General features: G+C 36.1%; 1 protein-coding gene across 2 annotated transcripts in view; it reads left to right on the top strand.

Moving 5' to 3' along the window:
- Positions 1 to 19,024, top strand: part of PPP2R3A (protein phosphatase 2, regulatory subunit B'', alpha) — a 113,171-nt gene that overhangs the window by 49,168 nt on the left and 44,979 nt on the right. The window contains exons 6-9 of one of the 2 annotated variants that reach the window (XM_008584105.1): positions 5,902 to 5,988; positions 13,166 to 13,322; positions 15,958 to 16,006; positions 16,468 to 16,557. In XM_008584105.1, the coding sequence (XP_008582327.1) occupies positions 5,902 to 5,988; positions 13,166 to 13,322; positions 15,958 to 16,006; positions 16,468 to 16,557 (383 nt within the window). The remainder of the gene's footprint in view (positions 1 to 5,901; positions 5,989 to 13,165; positions 13,323 to 15,957; positions 16,007 to 16,467; positions 16,558 to 19,024) is intronic. The other variant, XM_008584106.1, reaches the window with a different exon arrangement.

Below are 19,024 nucleotides of genomic sequence, written 5' to 3'. Positions count from 1 at the left end.
CTGTTCTTTTGACCTGCTTTATTTTTCTTCTTAGCTCTTATCTTCTGATACTTACCTTTTTTGTTTATCATCCATCTCCATAATATAAACTCCATGAGAGCAGGGACTTTGTCTATATTTTTCACTGCTGAGTCCCATCCCCAGTATCTAGAATAGAGCCTGGCACATAAAAGATACACAGTAAATATTTATTGAGTGAATAAATGAAATTATTCATGCTTAAGAATTCTACATTATCCTATGGCAACATCTTGTGTCAAAATTTTTTTAAAAAGAATTCTACATTAGCTCTGGCTGCAATCCCAAAGGGAATTACTGGGTTCTGATTATTGCCTATTCTTTAAACTCTAGGGATATAAATAGCATAATTTAGAATCTTAAGAGTTAGAAAAGATCTTAGAAATATTCTAGTCCAACCTTCCATCAATTCAGAAAATGCTCTCTACAGAGGAACTTTTTTTTTAACTTATCAATATACATTGCAGTTGATTTTTGTGTCCCTTTACCCATTCCTCTTTCCTCCCTCCTCTCCCCCCACCACATCATATTTATTCACTCGTCTTAACAAGTTCAAGGAATTGTTGTGATTGTTGTGTCTTCTTCCCCCCACCCTTTATTTGTTTGTATATTTATTTATTTATTTATTTTTAGCTCCTACAAATAAGTGAGAACATGGTATTTCTCTTTCTGTGCCTGACTTGTTTCACCTAATTCAATTTAGAGAAAATTATATTAACTTCAGTGGTAATTGAATGGTATGGACTTACATCCATGTTTTTGCGGAGGAACTTTTTATTGGAATTCATTATTAGAAAAGATCTTAACAGAAGAGTAAAATAAAGATACATTTTCTTTTTCTATACTTTCTAATTTGGCATTCCTTGAAGAACCTGGACCTATGATGGTCTGTGGTCATCTAGCAAGTGGTTCCCAGGAAGCTTTATGATTTCAGAGTAAAAAGCCATGAAGCCATTTTGTCCACATGTAATTCACATTTTTTGAGACATTCTGTCATGTTAATAATCACTGAATACCTGTACCGGCCAGCCTTCAAAAACAAACAAAAAAATAGTCATTGAACAAAAAGAACTACACTGGTCAATTAATAGAATACAGTTAATTATCTCTGCTGTTGTATTTTCATGGTATTTGCATATCACTATTTGCATTTGTTAAATTTACACTTCATTGTTAGTATTATGCTGCTTTATCCCCAATTCACAAAAATGAATTCATCATTCAGTAGTAGTCATTAAAATGTAAAATACCTGTGATAAAATATGATGCTGTTTTGAGTTGCCGTATTATTAACATAAATAGTAAACAAGACGCAATTGGGAATATATAATGTGAATATGTATGTACTGAGATAAGTGAATAACTGCTGTTGTGATACCTGGTACTGCCACCCAAAAAAGAAAAGCGCATATAAAAAATGTAACAATGAATATCTGGAAATAGAATTTTATTAGACTGTTTATCTGTTCTCCCTAAAGCCTTTTCTGTTATGAAACTTGGTCAAATAATAAATTTGGCATGAAGTCATTGAAACTTTTGCATTATTTCAGAGTACGTACAGTGAGTTTTTCTAGAACAAATGCAAAATAAGATCTTCTAGTATGAAACTAACTAATTCTGTTATTAGGCATAAAAGTGACCAAACGAGAGGCATCATTCTGTACCCTGCTCATAGCAAAAAGAGAGGAGGTCACACTGTTTTTCACACTATTTCTAAGAAACTTGTGAAGATCAGCGTCAGAATTAATGACGAATATCTCAGAAAAAGCAAAGGGTTTTTTTTGTCTTATGATCCTATTGAAAGTTATATAACCTCAGTGGCAAACAGTGTAGAAGGAAATAATTTTTATTATATTTTCATGCTGGAATTACTCAGTTATTTCACTTTGCAGTAGGAAGAAACCACGGACAGTATGACTAAAATATTAGCTTATGTGCACTACGTATATGATGAAGAAAAGTTGGACAACTTATTTTCTACTTCTAATTGAAAACCTTTACTACAGGGAAAAACTTTTTATTTGTTCAATTAATTATTTTGTCAGCTGTTTTGCAAAGAAGGACCTCACTACCCAAATAAGACATCATACCTAACGTTAGTCCATATTCTCACTTATTTCCAGAAAGAGTTAGCAATTGAGAAATAAGCGTTTTCATATTGATTGAAAATTAAAATTAAAAATACCAGCAAATTGTAGCCCTTGAGTTTGCAGTTTTGCATGCTGTGCAAGGATTGCCAGTGAATAAGAGGCTCTGCTTATCCAAACTGATATATGCCAACTTTTGGGCAAAGTGATTCTAATGTGAGTTTTTAAAATAAGTAATAATATTTTAAATACTTCTTTATGACACTGGTGCTGTTAAGAAATAGTTAAGATACTCATATTTCTGTGGCTTGCTCATATGGTGTCTTAGTGATGTATTCAATATGATTGACCTGAATCCATCATTTCAGGCTAAAATGCCGGGATTTTAGTTGTCGAAGGCAAGGTAGTGATATTTCCTAAGATGACTAAGCTGTGGTGGAGACTGCTCATCACTAAGAGCTTATTAACTCTTTCCTCTCGAAAACTTTTCCTCTTGACAGAGAAAGAAATCATTTTTATTAGATACCTTTTTTAAAAGTTCAAATTCTACAGAAGACCATGAAGAAATACATTTCAGAGCCATATTAACCAAAGAGTGGATCAGGAATCCATTCACCACTCCCAAGTGGGAGAACCAGGCTTCCAGCATTTGAGTGTGTTCATCTGCACTCGGGTCATCTCCAATGAGCAATTTTTTGTAGTTTCTATGTCTGCATTTAATCCACTTGTCAAAAACTATGTGACATAGCCACCAAACACTTCCGTTCCTGGTGACCTATATTTGGAATTAGAGGTTTCCAATTTGATGGATACAAAGAAAAAAGGAAACTGACTTAATGATTTAGCTTGTCTATAAGTTAACTAGAGATCCCTTGATAAAAACTCGTCAAATTTCATTCTTCTCACTGGTATTAAACCATTATTCTAATTGTCATTTATTTTAAAATTTTGTTTGGTATTTTTAAAATTGTGATTAATTTTTATTTACCTCAAAATGGTCGACCAAAAGTTAGAAAAATAACAACTGTAATTAGTGTAGAACCAGCAGCTGCGTGCTTTTACCACTAGATGGTGGTCCTACCTCAGAAAATCGAAAGTGCTGAATCAGTGATGTGGAAACCAACAAATGTGCTGATGAAGTGGGGCCACTGAATAAGGAGATTTAGTCTATGGAAAAATGGAATACAAGTACATTGTTTTTTAGTATTGGATAAGTAGGTTTAGCAGAGGCTAAAAATAGGAAATGCCTAACAGTCAAACTGCAAATTTAAAAAATTCTGTCAAAAAGAACAAAAAAAGAAGAGGAGAAAACTAGAATAAGCAAAAATGAATACAGATTAAAGTTTAATAATTTTAAGTACTTACTTAAAAGTAAAGTACTAACACAGTACTTTACTTCCATAAATAATATAAAATATTTGAGCATAGAAATATAAAATTTAGATAGAAAACTCAGACTTTAAAATAAACTTATACAAAATCAAGTAATAAGAACAAATATCTAATGTTCAAGAAAGAAAAATTTGGTGTGATAATATGTATTGAAATTGACTTTAACTTGAGAGAAGGGATGTGGAATTATGATGAAATTCTTAATGTTTATTTTCATATATATAATTTCTGTGCTAAAAATCAACAATCTTTTTTATATGAACTTCAGCCAAGCTAATGCTAATAATACAATGTTGAGTAAGACACATTCTCTGTCCTGAAGGACCTCAGAGTCTGAGTGGTTGGGACCAATGTAGAAATTGGGCACCAGCTCGTCCCAGATCCCACCTAATACAGGAATCCTGTCAGCTTCTGCCTGAATACTTGTGGTGAAAAGAAACCTCACTACTTCATGCAGACCCATTGCTTCGGAGGGCTAATTTTAGGAAACTTTTCTTATACTGAAGCATTTCAGTATAAGGGCATTTCTATCCAGTAGTTCCAATTCTGCCCCATGGTGCAACCCAGAACCAGTCAGCTTCTTTTCCACCTGATAGTCAGCCATTCAGATCATGATCACATCTGCACTCTAGTCTTATTTTTCCTTCAAGATTAAACTTTACTACATTAGTAGTATCTTTCACAGTTCTTTTTAATATAGTTACCCTTCCCTCTTTTATGTTTTGTCACATTTTATATGCATTCTGTTTATAAATTATAGACAAAAATACTGATTTATGTGAAATACTAATTAGATACCTTTCTTGGGTTGGCATCCACATGCTGTGCAAAACTCTGAATAGAGTTGTTCAACTAGTTATGAAACCGACCCGTATTTCTCTGTCACAAAAGACAACACAAAAGCTGTTGTAACACAGCTTCCAAACCTCATTATTTTATCAAGAAATTATTGACCACCTGGTATATGCGAAGCATAGTATCAGACAGTGGAATGCAAGTCAAGAAAAACCTGGTCCTTTAGAGTTTGGAGGTGATAATAGTCAGGTGCACCAGTGTTTAGAATGTAACCACAGCAATGACTGAAGGACTCTTAGATGGCAGCTGGAGCAAGAAGGCGGAGCTCTTCCCCAGTCCCTGTCCAAGGTTTCCTGTGTGATGTGGCATTTGAGTTTGGTTCTGGACTCTCAGAAGAAGTTAGCTGTGATAGCAGGGGTGAGGTTGTGAATGCTGGGCAACAGAAATCTGGACCTTCATCCTGATGCTAGTTCTTCCCTGTTCTGTTTGAGAATCACTTTCTTGGCTGAAGAATCCAGAAGGAAAATGGTGATTTAGTCCCTCATTAGGCCTACTCTTTGGAAAGATGTCCAAATGTCGTCCCTTCTTTGTTCTTCTTACACCAAAATAGCTTGAAAAACAGATCTAACTTCTTCCATGATAAAAACCACCATGGATACAGGATTTCTGTATTATTAGAATCAAAATAAAAACCAGAGTACCAGATAAGCTGCTTAAATTGTTCTCACCACAGCTTCCTTTTGGAGAAAAAAATAATAGGCTAAAGGGAAATTAAACGGGTAGAAATAACTGCAGGTAAAATTAAGAGTGCACTGTGGCCTCCCACCTCCAGGACTACAGTCTCTGTCTTCCTTCTCCAGTCCTCCCCTACATATAGCACATACATCCCCAGTCTAGACACATTTGCTTCCCATCTCCTATCCAGGGTTGTCTCCAGAGTTGCACATCTGCTGAACTCATTAAAATGCTAGCTAATTACAAAGGTGTTCATGCCCACAACAAAGATCAGGATATAAATTATCCCAGATATATTTCAGTTTCTATGGAGTCTGGAAGACCAGGAGTCTTCAAGACTTCAATGAGTAAGGCTGTAATAATCAGAATAATACCCTCCTGAATCATATCACCTTGATAGCCATCCTTCTGACTGGTTAATCAATTGTTAAGCCAACACAGCAGATACTTCCCACCTCATTTGCCTTCTGAAAACATGCAGCCCAATAAGCATTACTTGGATCATTACCATGTAAATAAGAGGTAAATAGAGGAAGTGATGTGTTGGTAGCTGGGAAATGAAGACTTATGAGCAGAGAATTTTTTTTATTCTGCTCAGAAGTGTGGAGGCAGATTCAAAATATAGAGACGTAGATTAAAAAATATGAGGGGTCTTCAAAAAGTTCATGGAAAGATCTGTATTATCTTTTAATTCTGTTTTTCCATGAACTTTTCGAAGTACCCTCAGAGTGTCAATTTTTACTAGGAATTACACTTGACATAACCAAAAAGTCAAAACTTAAATTGGTTCCAGGTATATTCATAAGATGACCTTTGGTAAAGTAATAGAGATCTTTAATGTTTTTATTTGGTTTTGTTTTCCTTTTGGAACCAGGTTATTCAGAGAATATTCTACACAGTCAACAGATCTTGGAGTGGAAAAATTACTTCGACAGAGATAAGAAAAAGCAACTTTTTGCAAGTATGCCTCTCATTGGAATTCAGATATTAAGAGCAATTTAAATAATATTACTACTTCATTTAACAAATATTTGAGTGCTTACTGTATGCAAAGCACTGTCACTACTTTCAGTCATTAAGCATTTACCAAATACCTATAGTAAGGACACTGGGGTGTCTTGGGGGGACAAAGATGAATAGAATAACAGAGACCTCTGCCTGAAGGATGCACTGTAGAGCAAAAGAGAGAAGTACACAGATGGCCACACTTGGCTTGATAAATTCCACAGACATGTATAAAAGGTGCAGAGAAAGCTTCTCAGAAGGACTGGCATGTGATCTTCACCTTGGAGGATATCAGGGGTTTACCAAGATAAAAAAAAATTAGAAGAAAGAAGATTCCAGATAGAAGCAGCAGCATAAGCAAACGCCAGAAGCATGAAAGTGTCATGTTCGGGAACTACCAGTCTTAAGTGGCCAAAGGCTCCTCAGAGAGAATGACCAGAGATAAGGCTGGAGGGGTGGGCTGAGGCCAGGTTGGGAAGGGCCTTACAAAGGAAATGAAAGAATCTGGACTTGAATCCTTCAGCAATGACTCTTCATCCAGCTCCTGCTGGAGAAAATTGCTAAAAATTTCTTTTAAGAAAGAATATATTTCATTCATTTATATTATTTATTTTACTAAGTGAGAGAAAAGGTATTGACCACTAGTGGGAGCCTTTTACTGCGGTAATCTTCATGCCTGCTTGTTTAAGCTTCTGTAAACCTAAAGAAAATGGAATTGTTCACACTTGAAAGGAAATGAAATGTTTTATTTTAAATGAACATACTAAATGAAACTTAGGCTAATAAACACAATCTTATTTACTTTTTATTTTTTCCTATCTTCATCTGGGACGAAGTAAAAAAGACTTGGCAAAATTAGCAGTCCATGATGGATATACAAAAATTTTTTAATCCTAAAATGAACAGTTATTGTTGATATTAATTATATTTGTCAGGTGTTTGCCTGATGCCTGCCTAGGCTCTCCATAAGTAATATGGAATAGGTTAAGGTGGCAGTAATTCCATAACACTTCAAGAATGATAATAATCCATCACATTCCTGAAGTGCATTATAGTTTGTAGTTTCTGGATCATTATTATAATCCTTTTTATTTTAATGATAAAATTTGATGTTCAGATATAGTCGAATGACTTGTATAAGATCACACAGCAAGTAAGTTGCTGAACTGGAAATAGAACTCAGGTGTTGTGCTTCCTAGAGCATGATTTTTTTTCCACCTTCCTTTTCTTCCCTAGTCCTCTTCTTAGTCTTTATTTTATGGCATCCAATGGGTAAAAATCATAGCTACTTGTTTCTAAAGATTTGTTTTATTTAAAGCATTCTGCTTCATACATAGCAAATGGCATTTTATAAAACAAACCATTACAAGCAAGTTTGGAAAACAGAAGAGAAACTGTATTTTACCATCCTAACTCAACTAGCATCATTTTTATTGTGCTCTAGTCTCATTCATATGTATGTATACGGATTTTAGGACTTAACATAGTTCTTAGCGTGTACAATCTTGTTTTCTATATTTTGCACTTACATCATGGTTTTCCTTTGTTTTTTTGTAAACATTATCATTTTTTCTGGCTGCATAATCTTCCATTGAGCAGACGTGCTATCATTTAATAATTTACATTGTTTTCAATTTACCAAAGCATTTTGGTTTCCCAGTGTTTACATTTTGAAAAATAATTTTTATCAGAGTCATGCATTTGTATTAGGAAATAGTCCTTTGTCTCTTATAATGTTTTTCACCTTGAATTCCATTTTATCTTCTATTAATATTGATATGTTTTCTTTTTTGTTTACATTTGACTAGTACATATTTGTCTGTTTTAGTCCATTTCTGTTGCTTGTAATAGAAAAACCTGAAACTGGGTAATTTATAAGAAAACAAAATGTATTATTTAGAGTTTTAGAGGCTGGGAAGTCCAAAGTCCAGGGAACACATCTGCTGAGGGCCTTCTCTGGCAGTGACTTCAGCAAGGCAGGGTGTCACATTGCAAGAAAAGCAGAAGCAAGAAAGAGAGCTTCTCACTCGCTCTTTTAAAGCCATTAGAACCCCGCCCATAACCACCATTAAAGCGTCAGTGGATTAATCCATTCACTAGGACGTGGTCCTCACACTCCAGTTGCTTGTTCAAGGCCCCACCTTTCAATTACCATAATAGGATTTCCCACCCTCCCAACAGTCACAGTGGGGTTCAAACCACAATGAGCTTTGGGGAGATATCCAATCCACAGCATTGTCCATCTTTTTTTTTTTTTATTATTTCATTTTATGTGTATCTCTTATAGACAGCATACGCCTTGATCTATTCAAACCACAATGAGCTTTGGGGAGATATCCAATCCACAGCATTGTCCATCTTTTTTTTTTTTATTATTTCATTTTATGTGTATCTCTTATAGACAGCATACGCCTCGATCTAGTTTGGGGGGTTTGGTTTTTAAAGTCAATCAAAAATCTTTTAATGGGGAGATTTAACTCATTTATCTTTATTGCGATTGTTGATACAGCTGATTTTATTTCTGCCATCTCATTTCCTAAATTTCCTTATGGTTTCTTTTATTTTTCTTTCTAAATCTTTTATTTCTGAAAATGTCTTTATTTATCTGCCTACTTATATAATAATTTGGCTGACTATAGGATTTTGAATTCAAAATCTCTGGTTCGGTTTTACCTAGGGGTACACAGTGAGTCAGGGTACACCCAGCTTTACTTTCAGCTCAGGGCCCTGCAGCTCTACCTGCCATGCCTTCTATGCTAGGCCATCTTGTGTCATCACTATTGTATATTTGAGGGAACTTCAAAAAGTTCATGGAAAAATGGGATTAAAGATAAAAATAAAAAATATAAACTTTCTCAACATGAGCCCCATCAAGTTCAAGACACTTCTGTAAGCAATGACACAAGCCATTTAGTTCATCCCTAAAGAACTGAGGGTCCTGGGAATTTAACCGTATGCTGTAGGTTGGATGTTCCCCCAACCTCACTGTGGCTTAATCCCCACTGTAACTTTTGAGGGTAGGAAATCCTATTACAATAATTGGAAGGTGGGGCCTAGAAGAGGTGATTAGATTGTAGGACCATGCTGTAGTGAATGGATTAATAATGGTGATCGGGGGCATGGTTCTCAGGGTTTTAAAAGAAGAGCACATGAGAGCACAGAGCCTCTCTGCTCTGCCATTTTGCAATGTGACACCCTGCCATCACTGTTGCCACCGTCAAGGCCTTCATATGTGTTCCCTGGACTTTGGACTTCCCAGTCTCTGAAACTGTAAGCAATAAATTTTGTTTTCTTACAAATCATCCAGTTCAAAGTATTTTGTTATAAGCAACAGAAACAGGCTAATACAGAAAATTGGTACCAGAGAAGTGGGGTGTTGCTTACAGCAAATATATGAAAATGTGGAAATGTCTTTGGAACTGGGTGTTGAGGAGAGGATGGAGGAATTTGAAGGAACGGGCTAGAAAAAGTCTAGATGCTGGTGAAAGTTTAGAAGACAAGAAAACTAGGGAAGATTTGGAACTTTTTAGAGAATGTTTAAATGATGGTGAGCAGAATGTTGATAGAATGGCCTTTACTGCTCATATTTCTGAGAAGATCTCAAATGTAAATGAGAAGGAGCTTTTTGGATACCGGGGCAAAGATCACCCTTACTATGAACTGGCAAAGAAGTTGGCTGCATTGTGTACATGCCCTAGGACTTTGTGGAAGTTGGAACTTAAGAGTTGTGAACCAAAGTATTTGGCAGAAGAAATTTCTAAGCAGCAAAACATTCAGGAAGCTGCATGGCTACTTGTAACAGCCTATGCTACATTTTGGTGGCAAAGGCATGATGTAAAGCCAGAAATTAAAAAGAAAGCAGTGGTCAAAAAATTGGGAAACTTCAGCCTGGCCACAAAAGCAAGGATATAGCCCAGGGGCCCATTGCTAAGGAGATGAGTACAGAAGAATGGGATTATCAAGAGAAGGGGGGAAAAAGACCTTGAAGGCATTTCAGAGTTCTTGGAGGCTGTGTCTTCCATTACAGGCCCAGAGGCCTAGGGAAACAGAATGGTCTCAGGGAACAGGCCTAAGGTGCCATCCACAGGCTTACTGCCCAGGGCCATCTCAGGAAGCCGCTTCTAGCACCAACACCCCCATTGCTTTAGCTGCTCTAGCTGTGGCTAAATTGGCCCCAGGTGTGGCTGGACCTGCAGCTTTGAAAGATACAAGCTGGAAGCTTTAGCAGCCTCTATGTGGTGTTAGGTCTACGGGCTTGCAGAATGCCACAGCTGTGGGGACTTGGGAGCCTCCATCCTGATTTCAAAGGATGTATGGAAAAGCCTGGGGGCCCAGGAAGAGATTTGTTGCAGGGGCAGAGTCACTACAGACAGCCTTCACTAGAGCAATGCCAATTGGAAACATGGGGTCACAGTTGTAGCAGAAAAACCCCAACAGTACCATGCCTGGTGGAGCTGTGGGAGCAGGACTGCAATATAGATCCCAGATCTGTAGAGTTACCAAAGTGGAATGCCATCCTGGGAGAGCTGAAGTGTGGCCTGAAACCAGGAAAGCCATAGGAGTGAAGCTGCCCATGGACTTGGGGACCCAACCCCCACACGAGCATGCAGAGGACATTGAACATGGAGTCAAGGTACATGATTTGCCAGCTTTGAGATTTAATGACTGCCCTGTTGGGTTTCGGACTTGCTTAGCAACTGTTACCCCTTTCTTTTGGCCTATTTCTCCCTTTCTAAACAGGAATATGTACCCTTTGTTTGCCCCATCATTGTATCTTGGAAGTAGATAACTTGTATTGATTTCACAGATGGTACTTTGAACTCTGGACTTTTGAGTTGAAACAAGTTAAGATTTTGCAGACAAAATGAATACATTTGTGTGTGAAAAGGACATGAGTTTTGGGGTTCAGGGGGAAGAATGCTATAAGTTGAATTCCCCCTCCCAACCTCGTTGAGGCTTAATTCCCACTGTAACTGTTGAAGGTAGGAAATCCTATGGTAATTGTAAGGTAGGGCCTTGAAGAGGTGATTTGATTGTAGGACCATGCTATAGTGAATGGGTTAATAATGGTGGTCAGGGGCGTGGTTCTGAAGGCTTTAAAAGAAGAGCACATGAGAGGTTAGTCTCTCTCTGCTCCGCCATTTTGCAATGTGATACCCCTGGGTCACTGTCACCACCACCAAGACCCTCACAAGATCTGTTCCCTGGACTTGGACTTCTCAGCCTCTGAAACTGTAGGCAGTAAATTTTGTTTTCTTTATAAATTATTCAGTTCCAAGTATTTTGTTATAAGCAACAGAAACGGACTAAAACACCATGTCAGTGCAGTTTTTTTTACATTATTAACTGAAGAAAAATGGGTGCCCTTTAAAGATTTTTCAAGATTAGGAAATAAAAAAGGTCAAAAGGAGCCTAATCAGGACTATAAGGTGGATGCCAAATAACTTCCCATCAAAATTCTCACAAAATTGCCCTTGTTTGATGAGAGGAATGAGCAGGAACATTGTCATGGTGGAGAAGGACTCTCTGCTGAAGCTTTCCCAGGCATTTTTCTGCTAAGCTTTGGCTGACTTCCTCCAAACACTCTCATAATAAGCAGATGTTATTGTTGTTTGGCCCTCCAGAAAGCCAACAAGCAAAATGCCTTGAGTATTCCAAAAAATTGGGATGACCTTTGCTCTTGACCCATCCACTTTTGCTTTGACTAGACCACGTCCACCTTTTGGTAGCCATTGCTTTGATTGTTATTTGTCTTCAGGATGGTACTGGTTAAGACATGATTCATCTCTTGTTACAATTCTTCGAAGAAATGCTTCAGGATCTTGATCGCACTTATTTAAAACTTCCATTGAAAGCTCTGCTCTCATCTGCAGCTGATATGGGTACAATAGTTCTGGGACCCATTGAGTGGAAAGTTTGCTCAACTGTAAATTTTCAGCCAGAACTATGTAAGCTGAACCAGTTGAAATGTCTGTGGTGTTGGCTATTGTTTCTGCTGTTAATCATTGGTCCTCTGCAATTAGGGTATTCTTAGTCCTGAATATGGAAATTGATGTGCATGGTCTGCTGCTGCAAGCTTCATCTTCAACATCATCTTGTCCCTTTTCAAAACAAGTTCTCCACTTGTAAACTACTGGTTTCTTTGGGGCTTCGTCCCCATAAACTTTTGGTAAAGCATAGATGATTTCACCATTCTTCCACCCAAGCTTCCCCATAAATTTGATATTTGTTTTTGCTTTTATTTTAGCAGAATTCATGTTGCTCTGATAGGGGCTGTTTTCAAACTGACATCTTATCCTTCTTAGTGCCTTAAGCTAGATATTCTTCAGACCTGTGATAACAAGTTAGTACAAGTTTATTTTGATACAAAAAAAAAATTTGCATTTCATGTGTATTTTTTTTATAATACGCATTTTCCCTGAACTTTTGAAGACCCTTTGTGTAAGTAACCTCTATGGTAAACTTGATTTCATTACAAAACCAAACCTACCTGTGGATGCCCACTCTTCTTAATATTGCTCACAAAGCAGTGTTAGTTTATAGCCATGTAATTAAGCCTCATGTCTAATTGTTCTGTGCTTGCCAGTCTGGTGACCTTTGACAGGCTGCAGTTGCCCAGTCCTTCCCTTTTCCTGCTTTTATATCCTCCACAGCATCTTGCCCTTTGCTAAGTATATTATAGAGCTTAATAAATGCTTATAGATTGATTAGTTGATTAAAGGTAGGATGAGGTTGCCTATTAAAAAGTTCTTGGTTTCGGGCCGGCCTGGTGGCGCACTGCTACAGTGCGCCGCTTGGGAGTGCGGCGGCGCTCCCGCCGAGGGTTCGGATCCCACATGCAGACCGGCCGCTCACTGGCTGAGCGAGGTATGGGCGCAACACTGAGGGTTGCAATCCCGTTGCCGGTCCCGGTCCGGTACGGGCACGACACTGAGGGTTGCAATCCGTTGCTGGTCACGAAAAAAGACAAAAAGGAAAAAAAGTAAAATAAAAAAAATAAAAGTTCTTGGTTTGGTACCATAAACAAAATTTTAAATTCAATTTAAAACAAAACTTCACTAGAATTCTGTACAATGGCCAAATCCTGGTTATTAATAATTTTAAAATTAATCCTTCTATTCATACCATTTCAGACTCTAGCCCTTTTGGAAGAAGAGGAAGATATAAACCAAATCACAGATTACTTCTCCTATGAACATTTCTATGTTATTTATTGTAAATTCTGGGAACTAGACAGTGATCATGACCTCTACATCAGCCAGGCCGATCTATCTCGATACAATGACCAGGGTGAGTGATCTATAGATGCTTAGACTTAACCATTTTGAAGAGTCATGTAAACTGTCCCTACTCATTATGAAAAATTCCTATTTGTTAAATTCTATATCTAATCAAGTCCTCTTTATAGAGCCAAGAATTTTTAAGTAGGAGTGAAGGAAGATAATTTAATTTTTTATTTACAGTCCAGATGTAGGAGAAGGGATTTGGAGGTGAGTAAGCAATTATAGTCTTAGTTCTGACGAAGCAGCAAGTCTTTATAGTGATGTGTATTTTCTGATGAAGAATTTGAATAAGATCCACACCTGCATGAATCTGTTTGAAAGAGAATATGTATACATCTTTATTAGCTTTCCCATTTAACAGTATTTCTATAAAAGCCAAGGATGAAAATAATGTTTCTAACTTGACAAATTTTATTTTCAAGGACTCATAGAAACTTACTTTTTGGAATTTAGCTCCAGAAAGATATTTTCTCTGCAGATGAATTTTGTATTCTTTCTTTTATCAGGAAAAAAAATTAGATATTACCCCTTTTGCTTCATTATCTTTGAATTTTGTATTCTTTCTTTTATCAGGAAAAAAAATTAGATATTACCCCTTTTGCTTCATTTTTGCCAGCAGTTAACTTAGACCCTATTGCTTACTGATTTTTAATATTCTATTTATTTATTTGTTTGTTTATTTATCTATTTATCTGTTTATTTATTTATCGATCGATCGGCAGCTGCCTGATATGGGGTTCCAAATCCGTGACCTTGGTGTTATACGGCTGTACTCTAACCAGCTGAGCTAACCAGCCAACCCCAGTTTAATATTCTTAACACCAAGATATATTGATTCATTATTCTCTCATATGATTGTCCCTGTTCTATCCTTAAAGGTGTCCTCAGGCACTGTTGGTTTTTTAATCAGACTTTAGATTTTTACATGTAGCAGAGTACAAATCTTAAATAAATGCATTGGATTTTGTTTCTTTTATTTGATATATCTGTGACTAATGGCATGCACCTTAAGAAAAGGCTCATTGTATGTGATGTCAAGTTCCATAGAGCTTTGCATATTTAAGAAACTGAGTTTTCGCTCTTAAATTTTCGGGTGCCAAGCAGACATCGAGGGGAAATACTCAAATGTACCTATTTGATAAACAAACATGTTAGTACTCTTACCTCCCTTCTTCAAGTAGTGGTAATCTTCTTGTCACCAGAATAGCATAAAGATGAAGATATACGTACAACTATCAGGTCAGCTTTATTAGCTACGCACCTTCCTATTACCAATGAATACATCATCTGTACAATATGAACCATTCTACAGTAGTCATGTACAACCCTATGGGCTCTAAAGCTTCCTGTCAGGCTGATATAACCATAATTCTCATCGAGTCTCCAAAATATTGTATATACTCAGATCACAACTCACTAGAGCCATGTTAATGGGATGAAGTCCAGAAAAGCAGGCATCTAGGCCTACATTATCCACTCACCAAAGTATCCTTAATGGCACTACATGGAACAACATGATTTTCAGTTTTAGGAGGCTAAACCTTTCAAAGCTAAAAAGGCCTTTTTAAAAAGACGTTAATTTTGGAATTAAATATCCTTGCCTTTTCTATGTAGTTCTCTTTTTTTCTATCTACTACAAATTATTAATCCCATAAACCAATGCTCAACAAAGTATAGAGGGTCTTTCATATAAGCTTTTGTGTGTGGCCAAACATGGCTGTATTGACATACGTATTCCCAACTTTCTTCAGCCTAACTAATTTACCTTTGTATTGACTGTACCTGACTGTGCAGATGTAGATGCTAACTCCCTAATGACCTCATCACTGGTTCTGAAATTTTAGCGTGCATGCCGTTGCCTGGGGCACTTCTTAAAAGAACAGGTGTGAGATCCCTAGGCATTCCTTTTTTTTTTTTTTTTTTTTAAAACAATGTCTTTGCTTATTTTGAATTCACAGTGAGGTACACTACAATGAATTTTCTAGGCTCTATCAACAAAAAGCAACATACTACCTTAAGATACAGTTGTCTCTGTCTGTGAATAAAACTTACTGATGGAATTTTTTTTTAATTTCATTATATCATGTTATATTCTGGACTCTTAGAGAATGAGAATATAGGAAAAGTATGTTTATGGTATGTCTCGTTATGTTTTTAAAAATTCTACTTGAAAGCACTTTCTATTGTTTTACTTTTATTTTATTTAACATTGTTTGAGGAGCTACACATTCAGTTCTCCCTTGAATTTAACACTGGGATAAAATTTATCTTGTTTCAGAGGAAAATTTATCTCATTTTATTGGATAACAAGAATCAATACAAATTCTATACATTTTTGTGTTAGTTGTCAGGGTGTTCAGAATTAACTTAGCACTCAACTATATTAATACTTCCCGGATATTAGACACATTCATTTGCCTGTTCTTTTAAAAATTTATTGATTAATAGATAGTAAACCACCTCAAATTCTTACTTCCAAAAGTATAAATTATACATAAGTAAAAATTTAACTATTCATATTCTCACCATAGAAGATTGTTATGGTTTAGCTTTTATAGCTAATGAAAATCAACTTACCAAGAGTATTGCCTTTTTATTGAGCATGTTTCTTATTAGTTTTGTAATTTCTTATTCACATTTAGCTTCATCAAACAGAATTATTGAAAGGATATTCTCTGGAGCAGTAACAAGGTAAGAAGTTTAAATCTGAGTTTAAAAATTAACTACAAGTAATACTGTAACAATCTCATTTTAACAAGTCTTCCTGTGTAATTTGGCAGTGCCACTGGGCCAAGTAATAGCCCACAACACATATAGTCATGACTGTAATACAAAACAGTAACTCTTTAATACGAGTATTTGTCTATATCTTGATACAGGTAACAGTACTTGATCTCAGTGATTATTTGCATTCAAATTAGAAACCAGATTTTTTTTTTCATATTTGCAAATTCCTTCTGGTTTCACCCTCTAGGCCTTTGAAAACAAAACAGGCCACGCAAGGGTTGCCCTTTATGAGGTATCCAGCATTCTAATTTTTAAAAATTTAGCTAAATTTCCAAAGAAGAATATTACTTTATTTCTCAGTTTATCATCATATTAAATTTGTCTGAATAATTGCTCAGGAAATTTTATAAACGTGTTTTCTTCAGGGGAAAAACAGTACAGAAAGAGGGAAGAATGAGCTATGCAGACTTTGTTTGGTTTTTGATCTCTGAGGAAGACAAGAGGAACCCCACCAGGTATGAATTCTGAGTTTCCTTTGCCAAGATGTTTAACACATGCCAAAGCTTGAAAAAGTCATGACACATACCTGGTGAAGCCGACTCAACTTGGGTATACTAATATGGATTAGACTTAGTCTCTGTTCTCTGAGAGCTCTCAGTCTAGGAAAGGAGACAGGCACTCAATCCGTAGTCATGGCATATCAGGAGAAGTGCTGTTACCCACAGAAACAAAGGTGAAGTGACATGTAAGCTGGCCCTGAGGGTTAAGTAGGACTAGTAAACATTTACACAAAATGTGACAATAGGTACTGTAGATTTTACTTGTTCTATAATCTTAATGGCTCAGTAGTAAATTGGAGAGGGAAAGAAAAGCAAATTGTGGGTGACATATAAGAATATGTCCTCATTTTCCCAGTTGGAATCATCTCTCCCTTTCTTTGACACTCTCAAACATACTTTGATATGTGGTTGTGAATTTATGTATCTCTTTTTCCCCTCTACTCTGTTAGTTAAGTCAAAAATCTGTGTATGTCTGCTTTTTATTCCTAGTTTGTGTAACTCAATGCTCTGTACACAGTTTGTGCTCAGTACCAAAGGAGGGAGGGGCAGCAGTCTGCTGCTTGCAGGTATAATCGACTCAGTTATCTTCATATTGGTTCACAAAGTTACCTAAATGTTGGATATGTTGTTTGGAAATCACTGAAATAGAAATAAAAATAAGCCATTTCTTTAGGCAGTATGTTAGATTATTTTTGAATAACTTTATTTTTCATTTCAAAAGTAGTAATCATTATAGATGATTTAGAAAACATGATAAGCAGAAAATAAATTTTAATACTAGTAATTCTAATACCCAGGAAAAAAACACTATTAAAAGTTGGCATATATCATATATAGTCTTTGTCATATATACTTTCATGTACTGTTTATACTTTTAGATTATTTTCATTGGGTTAAATCTTAATTGCCAAAAACTCCAAATTTTTCATGTAATGCTCTCCTAAATTTCCTATAATAGTCATAGCTAAGTAGTTGTAACATCCAATATTTTTTCCATAGAATAAATTCCCAGAGAGGAGTTGCAAAATTAAAAGGTACAGACATTTTTTAAAAAAGAAAGATAGTATCAGTTTACACCTTTATCAACAAGGTATTAAGCATATTTCCCTGAACCCTTTCTAATACTAGGTATTTTCCTCTGAAAAAAAATTTTCCAATTTGATCAAATATTCAGTATTGTTTTAATTTGTATTTTTTTGATTACCAAGAAGGCTATGGGTATATATATATATATATATATATATAGAGAGAGAGAGAGAGAGAGAGAGAGAGGCCATTTTTATTTCATCTTAGGTGCCTTGTCTTTTTATATCTTTTGCACATTTCTGCTGGATTAATTTTTTAGAGTTTATTGTTTGATCACAAATACACATTAAGTATTAAAAATTATAAAATACATGAAATCAAAAACCTTAAATTCATTCATAGTTCCATGACCCATAATTAACATGCTGCTTTATGTCCTTCTGCTCCCCCTTGGCCTCCCACCCTTTCTCCTTCCCTTCTCCTTTTCCCCTCTTCCACTTTCCTTCCCTTTTCCCCACCTTTCTTCTTCTCTTCCTCCTCCTCCTCCTCTTTCCCCCTGCCCCAAATGATATGGTATGATAAATAGGATCATACTGTACATAATTTTGTAACACAGTTTTTCACATTCAGTATATTTGCATGACAGGAAGTGTGTGTGTGCATATATATATATATATCGTTTATCATTAATGCATTATTTTGAATGTTTGGGATTGTTTCAGCTAGATTACATTAATTTCCAAAGATCGAGGACTGTGTTTTTGGGTTTTCTTTCTTGCCATTTTGGTGTTCTGTTTACCCTCTCAATCTCAATTTCATTTTTTATCTTTCATATTTCCTTAAGTATGGAAAAGCTTCCTCAGACATTTCCCATCCATGTTTTTGTTTTTGATTTGCAACTGGCCAATAAGAGGATCCGAAGCCTTAATCATGTTGTTACCAGCACGTTTTTCTCTTTTTGGAACTCCTGTTATCTCACAGGAACAAACGAAAAGAACCAAAAATGGTAATTGGGAAGGTTAATATAATAACTTCTGTGAATATATACTTCCTCTTCTTTCATCTCTCATCTTCAAAAAAGCATAAAATTATATGTAGTAATTATTACAACGTATTTTTGAGTTTGTAATATATATAACAATAATTGCATTAAGAAGGCAGAAGAGGGAATAGAGCTAAATAGGAGTCATATTTCAGTATCTCAGTGGAATTAAATTAGTATGAATCTTAAGTAGATTCTGATAAGATGTATATGGCAAGCCCTAGAGCAACCACTACAAAATTAAATAAAAAATACACAGTAGGGCCGGCCCGGTGGCACACTGCTACAGTGCACCACTTGGGAGTGCGGTGGTGCTCCTGCCGAGGGTTCGGATCCCACATACAGACCGGTTCC

The sequence above is a fragment of the Galeopterus variegatus genome, unplaced genomic scaffold (assembly GCF_000696425.1).
Source record: "Galeopterus variegatus unplaced genomic scaffold, G_variegatus-3.0.2 Scaffold3151, whole genome shotgun sequence".
Classification (NCBI taxonomy): Eukaryota; Metazoa; Chordata; class Mammalia; order Dermoptera; family Cynocephalidae; genus Galeopterus; species Galeopterus variegatus.
This window is presented reverse-complemented; position numbering and strand designations above follow the sequence as displayed.